Source organism: Microcaecilia unicolor, chromosome 1 (assembly GCF_901765095.1).
Source record: "Microcaecilia unicolor chromosome 1, aMicUni1.1, whole genome shotgun sequence".
Lineage (NCBI taxonomy): Eukaryota > Metazoa > Chordata > Amphibia > Gymnophiona > Siphonopidae > Microcaecilia > Microcaecilia unicolor.
In genome coordinates this window covers 698,272,140-698,297,223 of record NC_044031.1, presented here as the reverse complement: position 1 = coordinate 698,297,223, position 25,084 = coordinate 698,272,140, and the positions used below count along the sequence as shown (strand labels likewise).

At 43.0% G+C, this 25,084-nt stretch overlaps 1 protein-coding gene across 1 annotated transcript in view; it reads left to right on the top strand.

The window, feature by feature from the left end:
* The first annotated feature begins 12,053 nt into the window (after positions 1-12,053).
* FAM189A1 (family with sequence similarity 189 member A1) overlaps positions 12,054-25,084 on the top strand; it is an 842,971-nt gene continuing 829,940 nt past the window's right edge. The window contains exon 1 of the mRNA XM_030188559.1: positions 12,054-12,769. Within this exon, the coding sequence (XP_030044419.1) occupies positions 12,542-12,769 (228 nt within the window). The 5' untranslated portion in view covers positions 12,054-12,541. The remainder of the gene's footprint in view (positions 12,770-25,084) is intronic.

Below are 25,084 nucleotides of genomic sequence, written 5' to 3'. Positions count from 1 at the left end.
ACTCACTGACTACCTAGATAAATACTCAATCCTGCACGAGTCTCAATCAGGATTCCGGTTGAATCACAGCACGGAAACTGTACTAGTGTCTGTAATGAACTCATTCAAACAAACAATAGCAATTGGCAATAACATACTCCTACAATTTGGCATGTCCAGTGCTTTCAACATGGTCAATCATGGAACACTACTACATATACTAGAATACTTCGGAGTTGGAGGTAAAGTTCTTAGTTGGTTCAAAGGATTCCTGACCATGAGATCATACCAAGTAACAACGAGCACGGATATATCAGACCCATGGACACCCAAATGCGGAGTCCCCCAAGGATCTCCCCTCTCACCAACCCTCTTCAACCTGATGATGATACCCCTAGTTAAATTACTAGCTAACCAAAACCTCAACCCCTACATTTACGCAGATGATGTCACGATCTACATCTCATTTAAACATGATCTAAATGAAATCACCAACGAGATCAATCAAAGCCTCCAAATCATGCACTCCTGGGCGGACGCATTCCAGCTAAAATTTAACGCAGAAAAAACACAATGTCTTGTACTCACCTCACAGTACAATACAAGCAACTTCACCACTATAGCCACATCAAACTTTTCTCTTCCCATCTCAAACAATTTGAAAATTCTTGGAGTCATCATTGATCGAAACCTCACACTCGAAATCCACGCGAAGAATACTACGAAAAAGATGTTCCAATCCATGTGGAAACTCAAAAGAGTAAAACCCTTCTTCCCGAGATCTATCTTCTGGATACTGGTACAATCTATGGTATTAAGTCACCTGGATTACTGTAACGCACTCTACGCTGGCTGCAAAGAACAGACCATCAAAAAACTTCAAACAGCCCAGAATACTGCCGCCAGACTCATATTTGGAAAACCAAAATATGAAAGTGCAAAACCCTTAAGAGAGAAACTTCACTGGCTCCCACTTAAGGAACGAACCACATTCAAGATCTGCACAATTGTACACAAAATCATACATGGAGACGCCCCGACATACATGTTAAACCTTGTGGACCTACCCCCCAGAAATGCCATAAGATCATCCCAAAGATTTCTTAATCTACACTACCCCAGCTGTACAGGCCTAAAATACAAGCTTACACATGTGACCTCCTTCTCCTACATGAGCACATAGATGTGGAATGCACTACCAGCTGACCTGAAGTCAATCGATGAAATTTCCAACTTTCGTAAAGCTCTGAAGACGTATCTCTTCAACAAGGCCTACAAAGAAGACCCTTAACTTAAATATACCACCTCACCAACCCAACCCAGTCTGAAAATCATCTTTCAATATCTATTTTCCTAAACCTTCTTTCTTATCCTTAATCTCTTTATATCACCAATTGTATCTAATAACCTTGATTGGCAGTGCCAAAACAAATCTCTGTACCAGCTCATTGTATCATACTTATCTCTTTGTATTACCAATTGTATCTGATAACTTGGAATGGCAACGCCATAACAAATCTCTGTAAGCCACATTGAGCCTGCAAATAGGTGGGAAAATGTGGGATAAAAATGCAATAAATAAATAACTCCCATAGCGCATATTCCAAAAGGGGGCCATGGTCATGGGAAGGGCATGAACATATCAGGGGCGTGCATAGTTATAGAATACTGGCTTAGCACACCTAATTTGGGCACCAGCATTTACACCAGGTTTCAGCAGGCGTAAGTCCGGTGCCCCAAGTTAGGAATCGACACTATATGTGAACCTATAAAGAGTGCATGCCCTTTATAGAATAGCGCTTAACGCTGATTTTTTTTGCACCCATTTTTACGTGCTGTTTATATAATTCCTCCCATGTGTGTCCTGTGTGACACCTATATTTCAGTGTGACTTTAAAGAATTGTCATCATTGTTATTAAAACCCAATTGTATGAGAAAATGTGTTTATTTATTGGGATTTATTAACCACCTTTATAAAGAGATTCACCCAAGGCAATGTACAGCAGGTACAGTTTAACATAAAACTTGCAATTTTGTTTACAGCATAACAATAGTAAAATAACCAAGAATAAACATAAATACAATAAATGAAGTAAACTTGAAAACAGTAAATTGAAACCTAATAATAGAACTACCGTGAAACAGTATCAAAAATATTGTGAGGAACTCATGAGGATAAAGGGAGAAGAGACCAGAGAAAGGAGTAGGACAGGAACATGTTACTACTACTACTACTATTTAGCATTTCTATAGCGCTACAAGGCATACACAGCGCTGCACAAACATAGAAGAAAGACAGTCCCTGCTCAAAGAGTTTACAATCTAATAGACAAAAAATAAATAAAGTAAGCAAATCAAATCAATTAATGTGAACGGGAAGGAAGAGAGGAGGGTAGGTGGAGGCGAGTGGTTACAAGTGGTTACGAGTCAAAAGCAATGTTAAAGAGGTGGGCTTTCAGTCTAGATTTAAAGGTGGCCAAGGATGGGGCAAGACGTAGGGGCTCAGGAAGTTTATTCCAGGCGTAGGGTGCAGCGAGACAGAAGGCGCGAAGTCTGGAGTTGGCAGTAGTGGAGAAGGGAACAGATAAGAAGGATTTATCCATGGAGCGGAGTGCACGGGAAGGGGTGTAGGGAAGGACGAGTGTGGAGAGATACTGGGGAGCAGCAGAGTGAGTACATTTATAGGTTAGTAGAAGAAGTTTGAACAGGATGCGAAAACGGATAGGGAGCCAGTGAAGGATCTTGAGGAGAGGGGTAGTATGAGTAAAGCGACCCTGGCGGAAGATGAGACGGGCAGCAGAGTTTTGAACCGACTGGAGTCCAACCACAAATCCCAAGTTCACAGGGGCTGGGAGGCCACTCCTCCGGGGAAGTATAAGTATCTCAAAGACCTACAGGGGAAGGAGGACTACAAGTCCCAGGAACCTATGCAAGTTACTGAGCAAGAAGAAAAGGAGTAGAAAGAGAACTACAAGTCCCAGGAGACCGAGGGGGAAGGGAGAGATTGGGTAATGAGAGATAATCAGGGTGGGGAGGAACAGCTGAGGAGCATAAAGGGAGAGGAACTAATGGACTGGAAGGAGGGAGGAGAAGGAGAAGAGATTCAAGCAGGAGAGACCTGGGGTAATGAACCCATGGACGTGACTGCTCTGGTCCTGGTACAAGGGAAGAAATTAAAGGGCTTCTTAGCAAACCTGGCTGGGAGGCTGTTGGCACATGGAAAAAGAATCAAGCAGCTGTTACCATCAAGGAGAAGGTGAGGGGCTGAAGAAGTGCTTGGGGATTTGAACTATGACATGGGCTTGTGCTTTGTTGAGAAGTGTTTAGGGTTCTGAACTAGGACATGGACTTGTGCCTTGCTGAGAAGTGTTTAGGGGTTTGGAATTGTGACATAAACCTGTGCACTGCAAGGACGTGCTTGGGGATTTAAACTAGGGCATAGACTGTGTTTGGTTGGGGAAGTGGTGGAGGAAGGGTGGTTTCCTAGCCAGCAGGGGGGGTGGGGAGGAAGGGACAGTCTATGCTCAGTAACTCACTGTGAATGAATAAACAGCATTTGTGCACTATATTTTGGCCTGAAGCTTTGAGAGGGCTCCTGGGGATCTGGGGAGAGTGCTGGGGGATATTTCCCAGGATTGAGGCCGCCATTGGAGAGGCCCCTGAGGCACAAGAAGGAGGCCGGTGGACAATATACACATTTAACAGGAACTGGAATTCAAATACTAGAGATAATAATGCAATGTTAGCATAATACCAATGATATACCTAATAAGAATGCATTAGAATATTCAACTAACATAGATATGATGCTAATGATTTTCTACAATACAGCTTACTGTATAGCTGAGGAACCAAGTGCAGATATATGATGGGAACAAGATGTGTGGTACAGAGTCAGTTGGAATAATTAGATGGTTAGCTAAACTCAAGGCAAGTTCTTTGTATAGATAAGCAAGAGATAAGGAACTGATCTAAGTTACAGTGTGTGTAGCAAGTTAGTCCAGGGGCAGAATGAGTGTATGTCACCCTATGTATTAAAGACTTGGGAGAAGAGCCAGGCTTTCACCTGCTTCCTGAAACAGAGGTAGTGTTGAGTTATACATAACCCCTCGGGGAGTAAATTCCAGATCACGGGGGCTACTCCTGAGAAGGCTTGCTGGTGGTATCACATCATACAATGTAACAATATATCATTTTCTATAATTTATGCTATAGTTACATTGTAGATACTAAAGGTCAATAACCATATTTTGACTCCCTGTGTGAAAGACATGATAAACATTTGCTAAGCAGTCATTCACTATTTCATTCAATCTTTATGGCTTTGTCTGTGATTTTATGCTGTTGGGGTAGAGATAAAATTTGAGCTTACTGAATGCTTCATATTGATGAAAACCCCATATTGCTTAATTAAATTGGGGGGGATGTGGGGAGGTTCATATATTTTACATACTCTCTGTGTTCAAAGCTTTTTGCAAAGAAATGATATGACCCAGCCCCACTAAATTGGGGTTGAAAGGAATGTGCGTATTTGTCGTTTATTCATTTACTAGACCGTCACTTATTACAAAGGTAAATCAGAATGGTTTACAATATAAAATAACATTAAAATAATATTAAAACAGTAGATAAACATACTCTGAAATCCATTTGTGATAGGAAAGCACTACAAAGAGACAACACACATGCAGATTTCACAGACTGTAGTAATAAAAACAGAAATTATAGGTTAACCTAGTGCTGCAATTCAGTGTGAATGTAGTTTTTTGTGTTACTGGTTTTTGTTCTACATTTCAAAGATAATTTGGAACAAGGAAGTGTCCAGTACACAAAGAAATATAGGTCTCAAGCCCCATAACTTATAATGTTGTGCAATGTATAGACAATCTTAGTCAGAAATATCCTATATTGAATTAAACTTTTAGGTAATAGTCAATCACAGCCTGGAGGCAGTCTGTCAAAATATAGGGCAAGCACAATAAAATGATCCTTGTTTTTCAGTTAAAAAAAAGGTTGATCTTTATCAATAACTCTTCAATAAAAGCCATTGGATTGCCTAACGTTTTAGGTATTCAGTTAAGGAAAACTGACAAACTGCCCCCCTAAATGATAAGTTAAAACTGTGAAACTCAGAAGCGGTAGCATAGCTAGCATCAAGTGGGCCCCAGGTGGATAACACCATGGGGCTCGTATACTAATCTGCGCTAAAAAGTAGCTTGCACAATCATTGGAGGCCACTTTTAGCGCAGCTGTAAAATGGTTGCATTTCCCATGTCCTCAATTAATGGCCACATGCTAATTTCTTCATCAGCGTATGGTCATTAGTGCCAGAAGCGTAGTCAGATTGAGGGTAGGCGGGGAAGCAGAAAGCATAAGTACATAAGTATTGCCATACTGGGAAAAAAGAAAGGTCCATCAAGCCCAGCATCCTGTTTCCAACAGTGGCTAATCCAGGTCACAAATACCCGGCAAGATCCCCAACAAGTACAAAACATTGTATACTGCTTATTCCAGAAATAGTGGATTTTCCCCAAGTCCATTTAATAATAGTCTATGAACTTTTCCTTTAGGAAGCTGTCCAAACCTTTTTTAAACTCCGCTAAGCTAACTGCCTTTACCACATTCTTTGGCAACGAATCCCAGAGTTTAATTACACATTGAGTGAAGAAATATTTTCTCAGATTCTTTTTAAATTTACTACATTATCACATGCCCCCTAGTCCTAGTATTTTTGGAAAGCTTCACATCTACCGGTTCAACTCCACTCATTATTTTATAGACCTCTATCATATCTCCCCTCAGCCACCTTTTCTCCAAGCTGAAGAGCCCTAGCCACTTTAGCCTTTCCTCATAGGGAAGTCGTCCCATCCCCTTTATCATTTTCGTCGCCCTTCTCTGTACCTTTTCTAATTTCACTATATCTTTTTTGAGATGCAGCAACCAGAATTGAACACAATATTCAAGGTGCGGTTGCACCATGGAGCGATACAAAGGCATAATAACATCCTCATTTTTGTTTTCCATTCCTTTCCTAATAATACCTAACATTCTATTTGCTTTCTTAGCCGCAGCAGCACACTGAGCAGAAGGTTTTAACGTATCATCGACAACACCTAGATCCCTTTCGTGGTCCGTAACTCCTAATGTGGAACCCTGCATGACGTAGCTATAATTCGGGTTCCTCTTTCCCACATGCATCACTTTGCACTTGCTGACATTAAACGTCATCTGCCATTTAGACGCCCAGTCTCCCAGTCTCGTAAGGTCCTCTTGTAATTATTCACAATCCTCCTGCGATTTAATGACTTTGAATAACTTTGTGTTGTCAGCAAATTTAATTACCTCACTAGTTACTCCCATATCTAGATCATTTATAAATATGTTAAAAAGCAGCGGTCCCAGCACAGACCCCTTGGGAACCCCACTAACTACCCTTCTCCATTGAGAATACTGACCATTTAACCCTACTCTCTGTTTTCTATCTTTTAACTAGTTTTTAATCCACAATAGAACACTACCTCCTATCCCATGACTCTCCAATTTCCTCTGGAGTCTTTCATGAGGTACTTTGTCAAACGCCTTCTGAAAATCCAGATACACAATATCAACTGAGTCACCTTTATCTACATGTTTGTTCATCCCTTCAAAGAAATGTAGTAGATTGGTGAGGCAAGATTTCCCTTCACTAAATCCATGTTGGCTTTGTCTCATTAATTCATGCTTTTGTATATGCTCTGTAATTTTGCTCTTTATAATAGTCTCTACCATTTTGCCCGGCACCGACGTCAGACTCACCGGTCTATAATTTCCCGGATCTCCTCTGGACCCTTTTTAAAAAATTGGCATTACATTGGCCACCCTCCAATCTTACGGTACCATGCTCGATTTTTTTAAAATTTTTTATTTATTTATTTTATTTGCATTTTCAAAATTACATTCATATTACACAAATGCTAGAAATTTAGAATTGAAAACAAAAAATTAAGAATATTTCCCCCCCCTGCACTAGGGGTTAAGGCAATCAATTCTTAAACAATTTGACCACAATATTTGGGACAAGATACAGGAAAAATATAAAATAAAAAAAAGAAAAAATGATTATCGAATCAGAGAGGAGAAACACAGTAAACTCGCTAGTGGTCTTTACAGCACATTCTTCTTAATATGGTTTTTTAACGTACAATACTCCATTTTCTATGGAGAAGAGATTGAAGGAGGCACTGTATTGTTCAATAATTGAGCATACACTTTCGGTGTATTTATTTTACACTGCTACACCCGAGATTGTTCAAGACCCCTGAGGCAGGTCTTTGGGCTGAAACACGACCGTGTCGGGTCGTTTTGTGAAAATCATTAATAAATTTGTTTGGTATTCCTCCTTGGTTCATCCTCACTTTTTTTTCTACACTAGAGTTCAGGTTTGAACATCGGCCTTTTCCTTAGTTAATATATATTCCTGCATTTTCTTTGGATCAAGGAACAAGTAATTTATCTTATTTATAGATACTAGACATCTGCAAGGAAATTTTAATACATAAGTACCACCTAAAGCGAGTATTCTAGGCTTCAAAGCCATGAATTCTTGCCTTCTTTTTTGTGTATCTTTATTCAAATCAGGAAATATTTGAATCCCGTCACCGAAGAAGTTATCATTCATAGTATAATCGAAAAATATTGTTCCTGTCTGACTCAAATGCAAATACTACTAATAATGCTGACTTCCAAAGACCTCTCTAGGAATTCAGTAATATTAAGTTCAGGTTGAGGTTCCGAGTCTCGAGTTTTAATTCCCATGATGTATTGAGCTCTAACAATAGGAGGAAATCACTCCTTTGGAACTGTTAGAACTTCTTCAAAGTATTTCTTCTGCATATCAATTGCAGGAATTAAAGGCGCTTTAGGAAAATTAATAAATCTTAAATTGTTCTTTCTCCCTTGGTTGTCAAGATATTCTAGTTTTCTAACCAGAATATTCCTGTCCTTAATCACTGTTCCTGTTAGGCTTTGTGGATTCTTAATTTCTCCACTTAATAGTTCTATTTTCCCTTCATTTGCTTGCATTCTTCCAGTCAAGAACTCCTGAGATTGTTTTAAAAGGGATATTTCTTCTTCAATAGAGTTTGTTACCTGGATTAGGTTGGTGTTCAAGGCCTGAATCACATCCCACAAAGTCTCCATCGTGACTACCGCTGGTTTTATAAATCCACCGGCTCCCCGAGATGCAGCCTCCTTATCTAAGGGAGAAATCAGGCCACTCACCATCGACCTCTCCAATGATGGATTTTCATGGGTGGCAGGGCCTCCTCCAGGTACATTGAGATTTGACTCTTTGGATGGCGTCTCATGTTGCATCCCTGCCGACAACAAGCTGCATCCAGGTCGCGGGGGAACTGTAAGCATGGGCGGGCTCAACGAAGCTGCCTCAGTGCTGCAATCCGATTGCGAGCAATTGGATCTATCCAATGCGGGTTTCTGCTGTTCCAGCTTTTGAACACTGAAATTCTCCAGCGTCCGCTGTCAAAGAACGGGACCCTCAGGATTGGAGGAGGTCTGTGTCCCGATTTTCCCTTTCCTCTTACCCATAGTATTGCTAGGGCAAGACAGTTATTCCATAAAACACACTTTGAAAGTGCTAAACCCCTCCGAGAAAAGCTACACTGGCTCCCAAACAAAGAACGGATTATCTTCAAAATGTGCACCTTTGTCCACAAAATTATCTACGATGTAGTCCCAGGATACATGACAGACTTCATAGATCTACTAACCAGAAACAGAATTGGATCATTACGATCATACCTAAACTTACATTACCCAACTTGCAAAGGACTTAAATACAAAACAACTTATGCATCCAGCTTCTCCTATATAAGCGCACAACTATGGAATGGACTCCCAAAAGTTGTGAAAATAATCCATGACCATCTAAACTTCAGGAAATCACTAAAAACCACCCTCTTCAAAAAGGCTTACCCCATCGATCCAATGTAAATCCCCACACCCAGCAACACAACATAACCAATGATTGTACTAGACAATATACAATCTTCACTCCCTTCGACCCTCATGGTGCCTGATACACACCTACCTCACTCGACCACAATATAACCTTGTATTTGTTATCAACCGACTGGCAAACGCCTTACGGTACTATGTAAGCCACACTGAGCCTGCAAATAGGTGGGAAAATGTGGGGTACAAATGTAACAAATAAATAAATTTCTGCATACAGTTCAAACTCCTCTTATTGACTTACAAGTGCATTCACTCTGCAGCTCCTCAGTACCTCTCCACCCTTATCTCTCTCTACACTCTTTCCTGGGAACTCTGCTTCTCAGGTAAATCTCTCTTATCTGTACGCTTCTCCTCCACTGCCAACTCCAGACTCCATTCCTTTTATCTTGCTGCACCATATGCCTGGAATAGACTTCCTGAGTCAGTATGTCAAGCTCCATCTCTGGCCGTATTCAAATCTAGGCTGAATGCCCACCTTTTTGAGGTTGTTATTAACTTCTAACTCCTATTCACTTGTATAGGACCCATGTCTGTTTTATAATTCCCACCATAAAGTAATTCCCTAATCCCTTGTCCTGTTTATCTGTCAGATTGTAGCTCTGTCGAGTAGGGATTGTCACTTATGTGTTTAGTGTACAGCACAGGGTACGTCTAGTAGTGCTACAGAAATGATAAGTAGTAGTATAATGATGATTCTCTACACATGAGAGAGTAAAGTACTGACCTCCATATAGTTTCTCCTTAATATTGCAAATGAATTTTCTTGGATTGTCACAACTGAGCTGTCCTGTATTAAAAACATAAGAATAACCATACTGGGTCAGACCAATGGTCCATATAGCCCAGTATCTTGCTTCCAGTGGTGGCCAATTCAGGTAACAAGTATCTGGCAGAAACCCAATTAGTAGCACCATTCCGTGTTACCAATCCCAGGGCAAGCAGTGGCTTCTCAATGAAAGACTATGGACATTTCCTCCAGGAACTTGTCCAAGCCTTTTTTAAACCCAGATAACGCTAACCACCATTACCACATCCTCCAGCAATGAGTTCCCTAGCTTAACTATTCTTTGAATGAAAAAATATTTCCTCCTATTTGTTTTAAAACTATTTCCATGCAATTTCATTGAGCGTCCCCTGGTCTTTGTACTTTTTGAATGAGTGAAAAATTGATTCACCTCCAACCGCTCCACACCAATCAGGATTTTGTAGACCTCATTCATATTCCCTCCTCAGCCTTCTCTTTTCCAAGCTGAAGAGCCCTAACCTCTTTAGCCTTTCCTCATATGGGAGCAGTTCCATTCCTGCTATCATTTTGGTTGCTCTTTTTTTTTTTAACCTTTTCAAATTCCGTTATATCTTTCTTGAGATACAGCGACCAGAATTGAACATAGTACTCAAGATGAGGTGGCAACATGGAGCGATACAGAGGCATTATAATATTTTTGGTCTTATTTTGCACCCTTCTCCTAATTATTCTTAGCATCCCATTTGCCTTTTTGGCTGCCATCATATACTGGGCAGAAATTTTCAGCTAGGTCTCCTTGAGTGCTGACTCCTAAAGTGGACCACGCTTCTTATAACTGATTCGGATTATTCTTCCCAATATGCATCACTTTGCATCTGTCTACATTAAATTTCACCAGTTGGATGCCCAGTCTTCCAGTTTCCTGCCACAGATGGAGTAAGAAGGGTTGTTTGGAGCTTTCTGCATGATATCTCCTCCTCACTATACCCTTTCTTTGACTCAGACACTAAACAATCCATGAACTAGATCACAGACTGTCTCTATAATCACAATGCGTAGGAGCAGTGGTTGTATGAAAGATCAGTCAGGGTTGTGTGAGTCTGAATAATTTCATATGTGCTTGGCTTTTTTGCACAACATCGACTAAGCCTTAACTCTTTTATTTTTTTTTTTGTCTCCTTGAATGAAACAGGCTGTCCTGGCTAACTATTCCATTTGGTACAGCATTATTTACTTTTCATAGTGAATAACACAACTACCTAGCACTATATAATTTATATTAGACTTAAGAAATTAAACCATAAAGCATAAAACCTGTTTTCTGCTGCATCCTCTCCTGCTCCTTTGCTAAACAGGATCAAGTCCGAGAGGATGGCAAAAGGAAACGACTTGTGGAAAAGGTGAACAAAACAGATGTCCACAACGTAGGAGCCAACTCTGTGGGTGCACTGACTGCTGAGCACTCCGAATATTGAGCGAGCCCTTCATTTACGTCTAGAGAGGGGTAATTTGTATTATGTTTGACACCCCCAATCACTGAGGAACTGAGTTCGATTCCCACTTCAGGCACAGGCAGCTCTGGGGAAGTCACTTAACCCTCCATTGCCCCATGTAAGCCGCATTGAGCCTGCCATGAGTGGGAAAGCGCGGGGTACATGTAACAAAAAATAAATAAAAATTTTTTTTTGAAATGTTGGCGCCTCTGCTCCACCACATAAACTGCACGTCGTATGTTTGGTAACGTTTTATTATACAACACAATAGTATAGAAACCACAGTAGTTTAAAAAAGGTGGCATCCCCTGTTTGAGCAAATTAGCAGTAACGCAATACACTAATAGCCCCAGACCAGCCCTGCAAACCATCAGCTGGACAGCACGAGCGCGACGTGCACTGCGCTCGGGGACTCCAGCAGCAGCAGCTTTTATGCATTTTTATCCCCCCCCCCCCCCCGCGTGTCAGTCCCGTCCCTTTCGTCGCTACACCCTTTTTTTCGGGCTCCAGCAGGCTCCCAGCCTTAGCGCTAGGCGGCTCTTCTAGCTCCCTCGCGCTACCCCTCCCGCTGCTGATTGTAAACAAGCGCGCGCGCCACAGACACAAGTAGAGCCTGCGCGCGACGGCGTTCGTGCACTTCGCGGGTCAGCTTGAGCACAGCGCAACCCCGCGGCGACTCACCGTCTCCGTCCGCCGAAGGGCGCCAGAGCCGGCTCGACCCTGCACCTGCAGCCCTCTCCCCGGCTGGACTTCCAGTGGTGCTGAAGGAGTTGCATCCGTTTGCAATGCCGTCTAGCCCTAGCCGGCAGGGGGAAAGCGACGGGCCACGAGACTTTACGGACTGCCTCCTCCTTTAGCAGTCGGAGCTCAGCTGAGAGAAGCCCAGCAGCAGCAGCAGCTCCCTCCGGGCATGCCGCTTCCTAGGTTTCCACCTAATGTTTATTTAGCAAAGTGACTTCATTGTTTTATTTAGCTCCGCCACGAGCAGGAATTACACGCACGCATTTGTTGTTGTTTTTCTGCAAGGCTGACAGTGCGTGGCTTTGCAAAGCTTGCAACTTGCTTTGGTCTGGTCTTGGGAGTTGCATTTGGCTTCCTTTAGCTTGCTGGGCACCGTCCTGCTAGTTGGATGTATCAATGACAACCCGGTGAAGTGGACTAACGTGCTTTTACCATTTCACCTCTGCAACACAATCATTTTCTCAAGGAGCGATATACGTTTTGGTTGCAATCGCGGCGCCCTGATCAAGATCTTTGGGTTTCCGTGTAGTTGACGCTTTTGACATTGCCTCCCCTCCGGTGCTTTCCCTCATGATGCCGGTGAGTGCCATGCCCGGGGCTCGCTCTCTGAGCCCGGCCGCCCTGTCTCGCAGCCTGTCCCGCCTGAGGGAATATCGGACCCGCTCCCGGATCATGCTGTCCCTCGGGGTCTCGCAGATGGTGCTTGGCTGCCTTATCGTCGCCGTCAGCTTCGCTGCCTTGGCTCTCACCACCTCGTCCAGGGTGCGCCACTCTTGTCCCTTCTGGGCTGGCTTTTCCGTAAGTCTTCCTTTTACTACCTTTTTCTTTAAATGTGTTAATCCTGCTGCGGACCCCCCCCCCCCCCCCCCCCCAGTGCTTTATCATTCTAAAGCCGTGCTCACAACCTCTACTGATTGCTAATGTCACAGCACAAAGGTACTTACTCCAAAAGCTGCAGTGCATTGATAACTGTCAGCGATAAAGATAACAGATTAGTTTTTTTTAGGGGGGGGGGGGTAAGGAACGAGGCGGGCAAATACCTGCTTGACGTGGCCAATTCAAGGATCGTGGCCAGTTCATTTATCAGCTATAAAGTTGTGTTTGTTTAGAATCTAAAGCTTAATATGCTAATTTTAGTAAATGCTTATCTTGTTACTGTAGGTTTTCTAAGATGCTGTAACAGCATTAAGGATGCCGCCAGTTCAAAATGTCTCATCCTATTTCTTATTTTGATCATGTCTTTTGAATAACATACGATTATTTTAAGGCTCTCCTTTAAACTTAGAAATGCCGATAAAGCTACTGCCATCTGCTCCTGTCCAGCTGCAGGTTGTAGTAGTAATTTTGCGGAGAGGCAAGAAACACTGAATACTAATCCATTAATACGGGGTGCATTTGATTTAGAAAGCACAACTTGATATGATAGTGTGTGGCTTTTATATAAATCGTATGTCTTCAGGCGCGCTGGAGGCAAACTGAAGATTCAAGTCAGTGCTTCCCAGATGTTTAGCAGAGGGGGCGAGAATAACAGCACAGAAAGACCAACCAGGAGTCCGGATTAGGCAGTTGCCTAGGGCAGCAGCTTCTTGGGAGTGTATCAAAGAGCAGAAGATGGGCAGTTTTCAAATAGTCCTGGCTCTTGACAGGGTGGTGTGAGAGTTGACAAGTTCACCAAAACTGTACCATTGACCCTGGGATTTGATATATTGTGCCTTAATTTCTGCACAGAAATCAAAGCGTATTCTATAACAACGCACGTAACTTAATTGTTTAAATAATCAGCACTATTAATTGGATGTTAAGCAATTATCAGTACTAATTGGCATTAAGATTTACACACACAACTCATTAAGCATATTCTATAACGTGGCATGCGTATAGTGTAAGTTGAATAATTCAGCGTGGCCATGGGCGGGTCTAATTTAGACATTAGGATTTATGCCAAGTGAAACATGGCATAAATGGCCACAACTAAATTTGGTCGAGTGGAGAGGCACTTGATGTCTTCTATATGCCGCACCGAAATTGAAGCCTATTCTACAAAATGTAGGCATACTTTAGGGAATACACCTAGGCGTATTTTTTACACACAGAATTTTCAGGCACATATATAGAATCTGGTCCTTAATGTGTAGCCTGCGAGTTTCTCAAAGCAGGTAAAATACTTATGGGATATGTTATTTGATTTTACTAAGGATGAGTTGGTTCTTTCTTCCTGGGATAATTGTTCTTGTTAACCATATGTAGGGCAGTAGCTTTTTTTTGTGTCGACTACTTGTGCATTACTTATTATCTTTATATTCACAATCGAGGCCAATTTGGCATATTCACAGAGTAGAACTCAAAATTGTCAGATTTTTGAGAAGGTGAAGGAATTGGGTGCCTCTAGGAAGGTTCCAGGCAGTTAGACTTAAAATTGAGTTTTGTTCTGATTCTCTAAAAAGTGGTATAAAAGACAGTGTGCAGATTATTGACAGGACTGGGAGGGTTTTTTTTCACAAGATTTGTGGTGATGATTTACCATTTTTTGTTTCTGTTAAGAGCTCTGTTACTGGTACCACACAATTTGTATCACTGTACTTGAAGATGATTGAAACTTGGATGCTTGCTAATAAGTTATGTTTGAATACACAGAAAACTGAAATAATGTTTCTAATGAGTCATCCACATTGCAGTTTTCTTCTAGTTTTACTGTTAATGGTTGGTCTTTACCTATTGCTAATTCCCTTAGGAATTTGGTAATTATTTTGGACACCAATTTATCTATGAAAGGAAACATAGCTAATACGTATTTTTCAGACTGAATGTTGCATTGTTTGAAAGCTGTTCTGAAGTTTGACAACTTGTACACTGTCTTTCAATCACGGGTCATATCTCACATCGATTTCTGTCATAGCCTTCTGTTGGGTCTTCTTGGGTCCGCATTGAGATCACTTAAAGTTGCACAAAATGCTGTGATGCAAAGATTGGTTGGGACCAACTGTTTTGTTCTAACGTTGAGACGACTAAAATTACACTGGCTACCTACAGTGGGGGAAATAAGTATTTGATCCCTTGCTGATTTTGTAAGTTTGCCCACTGACAATGACATGAGCAGCCCATAATTGAAGGGTAGGTTATTGGTAACAGTGAGAGATAGCACATCACAAATTAAATCCGGAAAATCACATTGTGGAAAGTATATGAATTTATTTGCATTCTGCAGAGGGAAATAAGTATTTAATCCCTCTGGCAAACAAGACCTAATACTTGGTGGCAAAACCCTTGTTGGCAAGCACAGCGGTCAGACGTCTTCTGTAGTTGATGATGAGGTTTGCACACATGTCAGGAGGAATTTTGGTCCACTCCTCTTTGCAGATCATCTCTAAATCATTAAGAGTTCTGGGCTGTCGCTTGGCAACTCGCAGCTTCAGCTCCCTCCATAAGTTTTCAATGGGATTAAGGTCTGGTGACTGGCTAGGCCACTCCATGACCCTAATGTGCTTCTTCCTGAGCCACTCCTTTGTTGCCTTGGCTGTATGTTTTGGGTCATTGTCGTGCTGGAAGACCCAGCCACGACCCATTTTTAAGGCCCTGGCGGAGGGAAGGAGGTTGTCACTCAGAATTGTACGGTACATGGCCCCATCCATTCTCCCATTGATGCGGTGAAGTAGTCCTGTGCCCTTAGCAGAGAAACACCCCCAAAACATAACATTTCCACCTCCATGCTTGACAGTGGGGACGGTGTTCTTTGGGTCATAGGCAGCATTTCTCTTCCTCCAAACACGGCGAGTTGAGTTCATGCCAAAGAGCTCAATTTTTGTCTCATCTGACCACAGCACCTTCTCCCAATCACTCTCGGCATCATCCAGGTGTTCACTGGCAAACTTCAGACGGGCCGTCACATGTGCCTTCCGGAGCAGGGGGACCTTGCGGGCACTGCAGGATTGCAATCCGTTATGTCGTAATGTGTTACCAATGGTTTTCGTGGTGACAGTGGTCCCAGCTGCCTTGAGATCATTGACAAGTTCCCCCCTTGTAGTTGTAGGCTGATTTCTAACCTTCCTCATGATCAAGGATACCCCACGAGGTGAGATTTTGCGTGGAGCCCCAGATCTTTGTCGATTGACAGTCATTTTGTACTTCTTCCATTTTCTTACTATGGCACCAACAGTTGTCTCCTTCTCGCCCAGCGTCTTACTGATGGTTTTGTAGCCCATTCCAGCCTTGTGCAGGTGTATGATCTTGTCCCTGACATCCTTAGACAGCTCCTTGCTCTTGGCCATTTTGTAGAGGTTAGAGTCTGACTGATTCACTGAGTCTGTGGACAGGTGTCTTTCATACAGGTGACCATTGCCGACAGCTGTCTGTCATGCAGGTAACGAGTTGATTTGGAGCATCTACCTGGTCTGTAGGGGCCAGATCTCTTACTGGTTGGTGGGGGATCAAATACTTATTTCCCTCTGCAGAATGCAAATAAATTCATATACTTTCCACAATGTGATTTTACGGATTTAATTTGTGATGTGCTATCTCTCACTGTTACCAATAACCTACCCTTCAATTATGGGCTGCTCATGTCTTTGTCAGTGGGCAAACTTACAAAATCAGCAAGGGATCAAATACTTATTTCCCCCACTGTATGTCCTATCAAATAAAATTGAAAATACTCATGTTTGTGCACAAAGCATTATATAACAAGGCTCTGGTTACTATCCCCAGTTTGTTCAAACTTATTACCCTCTGATAGCTGTATGCTCCCAGAATCGATGCCTTCTAGATGTCCCAGCACACCAGCAAGTATGTCTGTATGAGACCCTTGATGTGTATTTTTTTTTTTTTTTTGTGGCAGCTCCCATATCATGGAGCACATTGATAATGAATGCTTAATTGCTGAGCACTTAATAACTCAGCAATTAAACATTCATTATCAATGTGTTCCATGATATGGGAGCTGCCACAAAAAAAAAAATACACATCACTCATTACATCAAGTCAGGGGCGTAGCCAGACACCCAATTTTGGGTGGGCCTGGGCCCAAGATGGGTGGGCAGAAGAATTCTACCCTGCCCCACAAGTGATTTGATCTCTCCCTCTCTCGCCTGCATGCCATATGGACTCTCTAAAAACCCCCTCCCCCACATACCTTTTAAATAGCCGATTTTCACTGGCAGCAACTAATACACACTGCTCATGTTGGCCCCATAGCCTTCCCTCTGATGCAACTTCCTGTTTCCGCATAGGTGGAAATACATCAGAGGGAAGGCTGTGGGGCAGTATGCATCAGTATGCATCAGTTGCTGCTCGCTGTAGGTGAAGATCTGCTATTTACAAGGTATGCAGGAGGTACAGTTGTTGAGAGTTTTCGGCTGGTGGGGCTTAGAGATCCCTGCCAGCCACATCACAGGTGTGCTGCTACTGGGTGGGCCTGAGCCCAAAGTGGGTGGGCCTAGGCCCACCTGGGCCCATCCTTGGTTACGCCACTGCATCAAGTATACTTGAATTTAGGAAACAAATCAAAGTGTCCCTTTTCTGCACAGGATTGTAGGTATTACAACTCAATTTCCGCGTGGAAATCAAAGCGTATTCTATAACAATGCACATAACTTAATTGGTTATCTAGCTAATCAGTGCTGTTAATTGGATGTTAACAGGCAATTATCAGCAGTAATTGGCATTAATTGAGATTTACAAGTGTATTCTATAACATAGTGCATCTAAATTCTAAGTTGCATAGTTGAAAAAGGGGAGTGGCCATGGGTGGTGCATGGGCATTTCTAAAATCTATGTTCATTATAGAATACACTTGATCTGCACCTAATTTGTTGGGATTTACAGTAAGTAAAACGTGGCCTAAATGGATGTGACCAAATTTGATCACGTAAAGAACCGCTCGGCATATTCTTTATACTGCATGGAAATTTATGTTTATTCTATAAATGTTAGGTGTACTTTACAGAATACGCCTAGGCATATTTTTTTCCTGCGCAGAAGTTTCAGGTGCCATATATAGAATCTAGCCCACTGTGGCTAAGTAAAAGGGCCCCTTATTTATTTAGGGCTGTAATTTGATTAAAATTTGTAATCACTATTAATGTACGTTATTTTTTTCCCACTGCAGCTCCTTGTGACTCTGGGCAATGGAGGGTTAAGTGACTTGCGCGTAGTCACAAGGAGCTGCAGTGGGAAAAAAATAAATAACATAACTTTAATAGCATGATTAAAATCAGTGGCGTACCAAGGGGGGGCGGTGGGGGCGGTCCACCCCGGGTGCACACCGCTGGGGGGGGGGGGGTGCCGTGCGCCTGTTGGCCGAGTCCGTTCGTTCCCTCCCTGCTGCTCCCTCTGCACGGAACAGGTTACTTCCAGCAGGTAAAAATGCACCTGGGGGGGGGTCGCGCTGCACCCGGGGGGAGAGGGGTGTAATTTTGCCGGGGGGGGGGGCGCATCGGCGATCTGCCCCGGGTGTCAGCCAGCCTAGGAACGCCACTGATTAAAATTTTAATCAAAATAGAGTCCTAGTACTATTTTATTAACGTAACTACCATATTACTACATCCTAAATCAAAGCTAAAATTCTTTTTTCTACCTTTGTTTTCTGGCCATTTACTTTTCTAATTGTTCTGGTCCCAGTCTCTGGTTTCTGCTTTTCTTTGTCTTTTCTTAACTTTCTTGCCAGGGATTTCTGTCCATTTGTCATTTTCCTCCTTTTTCTTTCAGTTTTCTTCAATTTATTTTTCTCTCTGTGTAGATTTAATTCATTCTTTACTATTCATTCTTTATCCCCCCCCCCTTTTTAACTTCATCTACCTACAGCTTTCCATCTCTTTCCCTCAACCTGGTTCTCCCTATTCTCCAACTCTATCCTCCCCCCTTTCCATTCAGCATCTTCTCTCTTTCTCTCCCTACCCTTCCATCTAACATTTCCCTCCATTTATCTCCCCATCCTTCCATTCTATGTCTCTCCTCTTTTTCTCCCCACCTTTCCATACAGCATCTCTCCCTCTTTCTCCATCCTTCCACCTAGCATCTTCTCTCTCTCTCTGTCCTCATTTTCCATTCAGCGTGTCCCCTCTGTCTCCCCATCCTTCCAGTTAGCATGTCTCCTCAGTCTCTCCTACCCAGCATCCTTTCTCTCTGTACCCCCTCTCTATCCAGTGTTTCCCCTCTTTCTCTCCTCCTTCCATCTGGCATCTCCCTTCTCTCTCTCTCTCCATATTTCCACTCATCTTCTCTCTCTATCTCCTCTTCAATCCAGCGTCTTCTTTCTCTCGCTCTCTCCCCCCTCTTCTATGTATCATTTTCCCCTCCCCTTCCATTTAGCATCTCCCACCTCTCTCGCTCTCTCTGTCCCCACCTTTCTTCTGGTGTCTTTTCCTGTGGCCACCACTGCTGCTGCTTCTTCCAACCAGCAGCAGCACCGGTGGCAAAATAAGAAGAAGCAGGAATAGGGACACAGTCTTCAGGTGCGTGCTGTTGACTCTGCCAGTCCTCTGCCCTGGAACAGGAAGTTGATGGCAGAGGAAGCAGAAGGCCGGCAGAGCCATCAGCATGTGTCTGAAGACTGCGGCCCCATGCCTACTTCTTCTTGTGTTGTCACAGCTGCTGCTTCTGGTCAGAAGAAGCACTGGTGGCAGAAGGGAGGTGGGGAAGGTTATATTTGAGGCACTTCCTGTTCTGGGTGCCTATGCCACCCCCCAGTGGCGTAGCTACAGGTGGGTCTGCAATTTGAACTCAGGCCCACCCAAAATTGTGGCACTCTTGCTGTGGCTGGTGGGAATCCTTCTCCTCAGGCAGCCAATACTCTTCCAAATGGCATCTGGCACCACACACCGGCCCCTCTGCACATGCTCAGTTGTCACCCATGCGGAAGCACTGAGCATGTACGGACTACTGGCAGCAGCGTCAGCTCAAGTTAAGTGCTGCCAGTTGCTGTTTGGAAAGAGGAGGAAATCTTCAGCTGGTGCAGTTTGGGAATCCCCACCAGCTCAGGTATTTAATATTTTGTGTTTGAGGGTAGACAGAGACGCAGAATGCAGAGCGTAGGGGGGCCAGGAGGGGCTCAATTCCATGCCCACCCATTTTGGCCTCAGGCCCACCCAAAATTGGCTGTCTGGCTACACCCCTGCCACCCCCCATGATTGATCCTGTTCATGAGGACAGATTATAAGAGTAGTGCAATCTGAAAGGAAATAATGAATTTCTGAAAATGCTTCACATGCTCCATCCCCTTCTGGTCTTGCAGACCCAACAGAATAGTTTATGGTTTATTAGGTACTTAATCTACAAAACAAAATCGAAGTGGTTTACAATAAAAAGCCATACATAGTAAAGAAAGGAATTAGAAAAGTCAAGAATGCCAAAGAAACCAAAATCTCACCTTGAGCTCAAACTTCCTGAGCTTTAAGTCGTGATCTCTGGCAAATCATTCCAAAATTAGATGTCAAATGGGTGAAAAAAATTTATTTCGTTGTGTGACTTTTCTTTCATTAGGAAGCATACTCTCTAATTACTTTTCCTCCAAGAAGAATTAACAGTTCACCAATTCTTTTGGCAGTCCACAAAGCAAATTCAGTCTCAACCACATTTTGTTACTAAAATGTTCAATCCACAGCTCAATTATCTATGCCATCAGAAGGATGCCAGTCTTGGGGATAATTTATATAATGGAACGTATTTGTAAGTTTGAATATACTTTTCCTTATGCAGGCACTGGCAAATTTTGAAAATGAAAGTATGCAGGTACGTCTGTTTTGAAAATTACCCTAGGGAGTTTTATGCACTTACATGTATACCTGTTTATTCGTTTTCTAGATTAGCTATGTGCATACATGCATATTTTCAGATGTATCTACAGTGTTTTAGAAACTCCTCCCTGGTCCTGCCTCACCCACCCCCACAGAGACACCTCTGATCAGTCTAGACAAAGTTATGTGTTAGAGGATGTAGGTGGTAACTTCATGTGTATATAATATGCACAATTTCACAACTGCCTATTTCCATGCATAAAATGGCTTTAAAATTGTTCTCCCTGTGTTTGATGAAGCACGTTTCTCTGATCCTCACCCTGAGGCATGTGAGCAACCAAGCGTAACTAGTCAGCCTTCTTTAAGGAGTCGCTGGAGTGGAGGCTCTGATGCTGAACCAGCGTTCTGCTCACTGATTCTTAGCACCTCTGTCTTCCCTGTAATCATTAGTAGACTGACCATTCATTCTCACTGGAGCTCTTATTGCACCACAGAGCCTGCTTTGGAAGAGACGGAGAATACTTCACCATTTAGAGGAAATTATAATTTCCCTGCTTGTTATATCAGCCTATATTTTTCTTATAATAATATGGATTCTTTATTTAAGCTAGTGGTACATTAACATTATGATATACCAAGCTGGCCTAACAACTCTTTTTCCTTTTGCTTTTTGTAGGCAGCAGGGCAGGATTAAGGCATAGGCACATGCCTAGGCCCAGGGTCAGTGTTCCACCTGATGGGGGCCATAGCAGACACTGGGAAGGGGGGCCCCAACGCCTGCTTGCAGGTTGTCCTTTCTACAATTTGAGGCAATTTTGGGGCCCCCTGTGATATGGAGGCCTGGGGCTCTGGTTGCCCCCCCCCCTTAATACTGGCCCTGCCTAGGCTGCAAATGTACAAATCCAATGACTCCCAAGGCACATCTTTGTCCTAGTAAGTGAGCTGCTGGCAGAAATAAGAGTTGGGAAGACCAGAATCACCGCTGCCTGCAGAAGTCTGTGTATTCTCCAATCCTCCTGTGCACTGTCCTTCAGACACCTGGAGAAGTCAGCAAGCAGCACTTCATACCTGTTCTTCCTCCTCTGCTGGTTTTCCTCTCCAGTCAATACCTCGTGAGGCCTTGTTTGTGAAAATCTGAAAATGTATTTATGATGAAGAAGCAGGTGCACTTGCTTGCCTAGGGCCCACCAAAAGATTAATCCTGCCTTGGTAGGAGACAGTGAAAATGGTTCTTCCCTGCTTTGCTTCTTTTTAGTGCCACATTTGTCTCCATTTGCCTGGAGGTAGTTGTCAATTTTCTAATTATTGCGTTATATTACATTAGTCTAAATTGGGCAGTGAAGTCCCGATTTGTTATGCAGTGTTACGTAATTTGAAATAATAATTTAAAAAGTTTGTACCATGTTTTATTGGGTCATTTAAACATGCCTTAGATGAAATGGCCAGATGAGTTCACCACATGAGGCGTGTTTCAGTGACCATATAAAACCTGCCTGGGAATTTGCATGTTATTACAATTTTTAATAAAAGCCAAAGAAAAAGTGATGAACAGCTGAAAACTACTCGTGACTTTAAACAACTCACTTCTACTGCCCTCCTTCAACATTCCTCACTAGATCTTTACTCTTTTTCGTTCCTGTCTATAAAAGACGAAAAACTTCTTTATGCTCAGCATACAACTCCATAGCCCCATTAAAGACCTGTTTTGTCCCTTCTACACAGTGCTGCGCTGACTCATGGTACACCCCAACTGTTCAACTCTACAAAGGACAACTTTGACAGGCAGAATGCAGCTGCCACCCTCAACCATCCTTTTTCACCTTAGCTACCTTTAAAACCTCAGCCTATTCTTACAAATAAGCCCTACTTACAGCAAAGAGAAAATACTATACGAGAAAAATCACCAAAGCCCCAAACACTGCCATACTGTATCACACCTTGAAGTCCCTGACTTCTTATTCTACCCCCCCCCCCCTCTATTTCAGTTAGCCTAAACCCCACCCCACAATCCCTGGCAGGTCACTTCCACAACAAAATTGAGATGCTGCATAGTCGCACACTGCCTACTACTAAATTTTAAGTCTGCAAAACCCAATTGTCCATCTCTCATTCGGCACATTCGCCATATTTTGCCTCCTTTCCCCAGCCGACATTGAAAGGATGGTTAAATCACTTTAAAGAACCACTGCCCCACAAGACTCTCTCCCATGCATGTTCATCAAAAAATTCCTGATCATATTTCTACCATTCATTCATTCATATTATGATACACACTAGTCTCGCCACTGGGAAAGTCCATTGCCAAAGGAAAGTTCCCACAGTACACCCTAAACTCAAAAAAATAATCAGCCCCTGCCTCTGATGTTATAAATTTCCACCCTATTGCAAACCTTCTGTTCATAGCCAAAATAGCTGAAAGTATTGTCTACCAACAGCTGACAGAATTCATCACCAAAACAAATGTTCTACACTCACATCAAACAGATTTTGTGAATACCACAATACAGAAATTGCGCTGCTTGGTATCACCAGTTTTATACGTTACCACCTAGACCACTTCAAGAACATTCTTCTTCTTACTTTAGACCTTACAGCAGCTTTTGGTCTACTACTTCATTGATTACACAACATAGGTCTCACTAACACAGTACAGGATTGGTTTCAAGCATACTTATCTGATAGACAATATATAACTAATAGTTCCACCGCAGCCTCTGCCCCTTATGAGGTTCGGCAAGGCTCTATCCTTTCCCCCATGTTATTCAATATTTTCCTTGTCCCATTACTTACACTAGCTCAATGCCTCAACATGACCATGTTCGTATATACAGATGAAATCCAACTCCTATGCACCATCAGTCATTAGGACCCCACTGAAATATCTATCTGGCCATAATCTCCACAAGGATATTCACCAATAGACTGGTTCTTAATTCTTCAAAATCGAAGGCCCTACTCTTTACCACCCACCCTAACAAAACACTACGGGGCTCATTTTCGAAAGAGAAGGACGTCCATCTTTCAGCATAAATTGGAAGATGGACGTCCTTTTCCCAGGGACGTCCAAATCGGTATAATCAAAACCTGATTTAGGACGTCTCCAACTGCACTCCGTCACAAGGATGGCCAAAGTTCAAGGGGGCGTGTCGGAGGCATAGCGAAGGCAGGACTTGGGTGTCCCTAACACTTGGGCGTCTTTGATCTATAATTAAAAAAAAACCCAAGGACGTCCCTGACGAACACTTGGATGTTTTCACCTGGACCTGTTTTTCTTACGACTAAGGCACAAAAAGATGCCTGAAATGGTCAGATGACCACCAGAGAGAATCGGGGATGACCTCCCATTACTCCCTCAGTGGTCACTAACCCCGTTCTACCCTAAAAAAACATCTTTAAAAATATGTCATGCCAGCCTCTATGCCAGCCTCAGATGTCATACTCAGGTCCATGACAGCGCATGCAGTTTTAGTGGGTACTGCGGTTCCCTTCGGACAGGTGGACCCAGGCCCATACCCCCCCCCCTACCTGTTACATTTGTGGAGGGAACAGCAAGCTCTCCAAAACCCACCACAAACCCACTGTACCCATATATAGGTGCCCCCTTCACCCGTAAGGGCTATGGTAGTGGTGTACAGTTGTGGGTAGTGGGTTTTGGGGGGATTTGGGGAGCTCAGCACACAAGGTAAGGGAGCTTGTTTGTGCAGCGCTGCGTATGCCTTGTAGCGCTATAGAAATGCTAAATAGTAGTAGTAGTAGCTATGTTCCTGGGAGCAATTTATGAAGTCCACTGCAGTGCCCCCTAGGGTGCCCGGTTGCTGTCCTGGCATGTCAGGGGGACCAGTGTACTAAAAATGCTGGCTCCTCCCATGACCAAATGGCTTGCATTTGGCCGTTTTTGACATTGATGTCTTTGGTTTTAGGAAATCGCCGAAAGTCAGAAACGTCCATGTCTAGGGATGACCAAATCTAGCGACGTCCAAATTTAAGGATTTGGACGTCTCTGATAGTATTTTTGAAATGAAAGATGGACATCCATCTTGTTTCAAAAATACGGGTTTCCCCACCCTGGATTTCGCCGTTTTGCAAGGACGTCCAAATCGCAACTTGGATGTCCCTTTTGAAAATGCCCCTCTATGTCATCCGCTAATGCTAGACAATAATACTATCCCCCTAGTTAATACCACATGCATTCTTGGCGTGATTCTTGATTCCAATCTCACCTTCCATCACCAAATCAGTCAGGCTATCTGCCGCTCATTCTACAAACTTCGTCTGATAAGATCAGTGTGACTGTTACTTCAACCCCCAGCCCTTAATGTACTTTTCCATTCACTAGTCATCTCACAGATAGATTACTGTAATTCGCTCTACAAAGGTATTATGACTA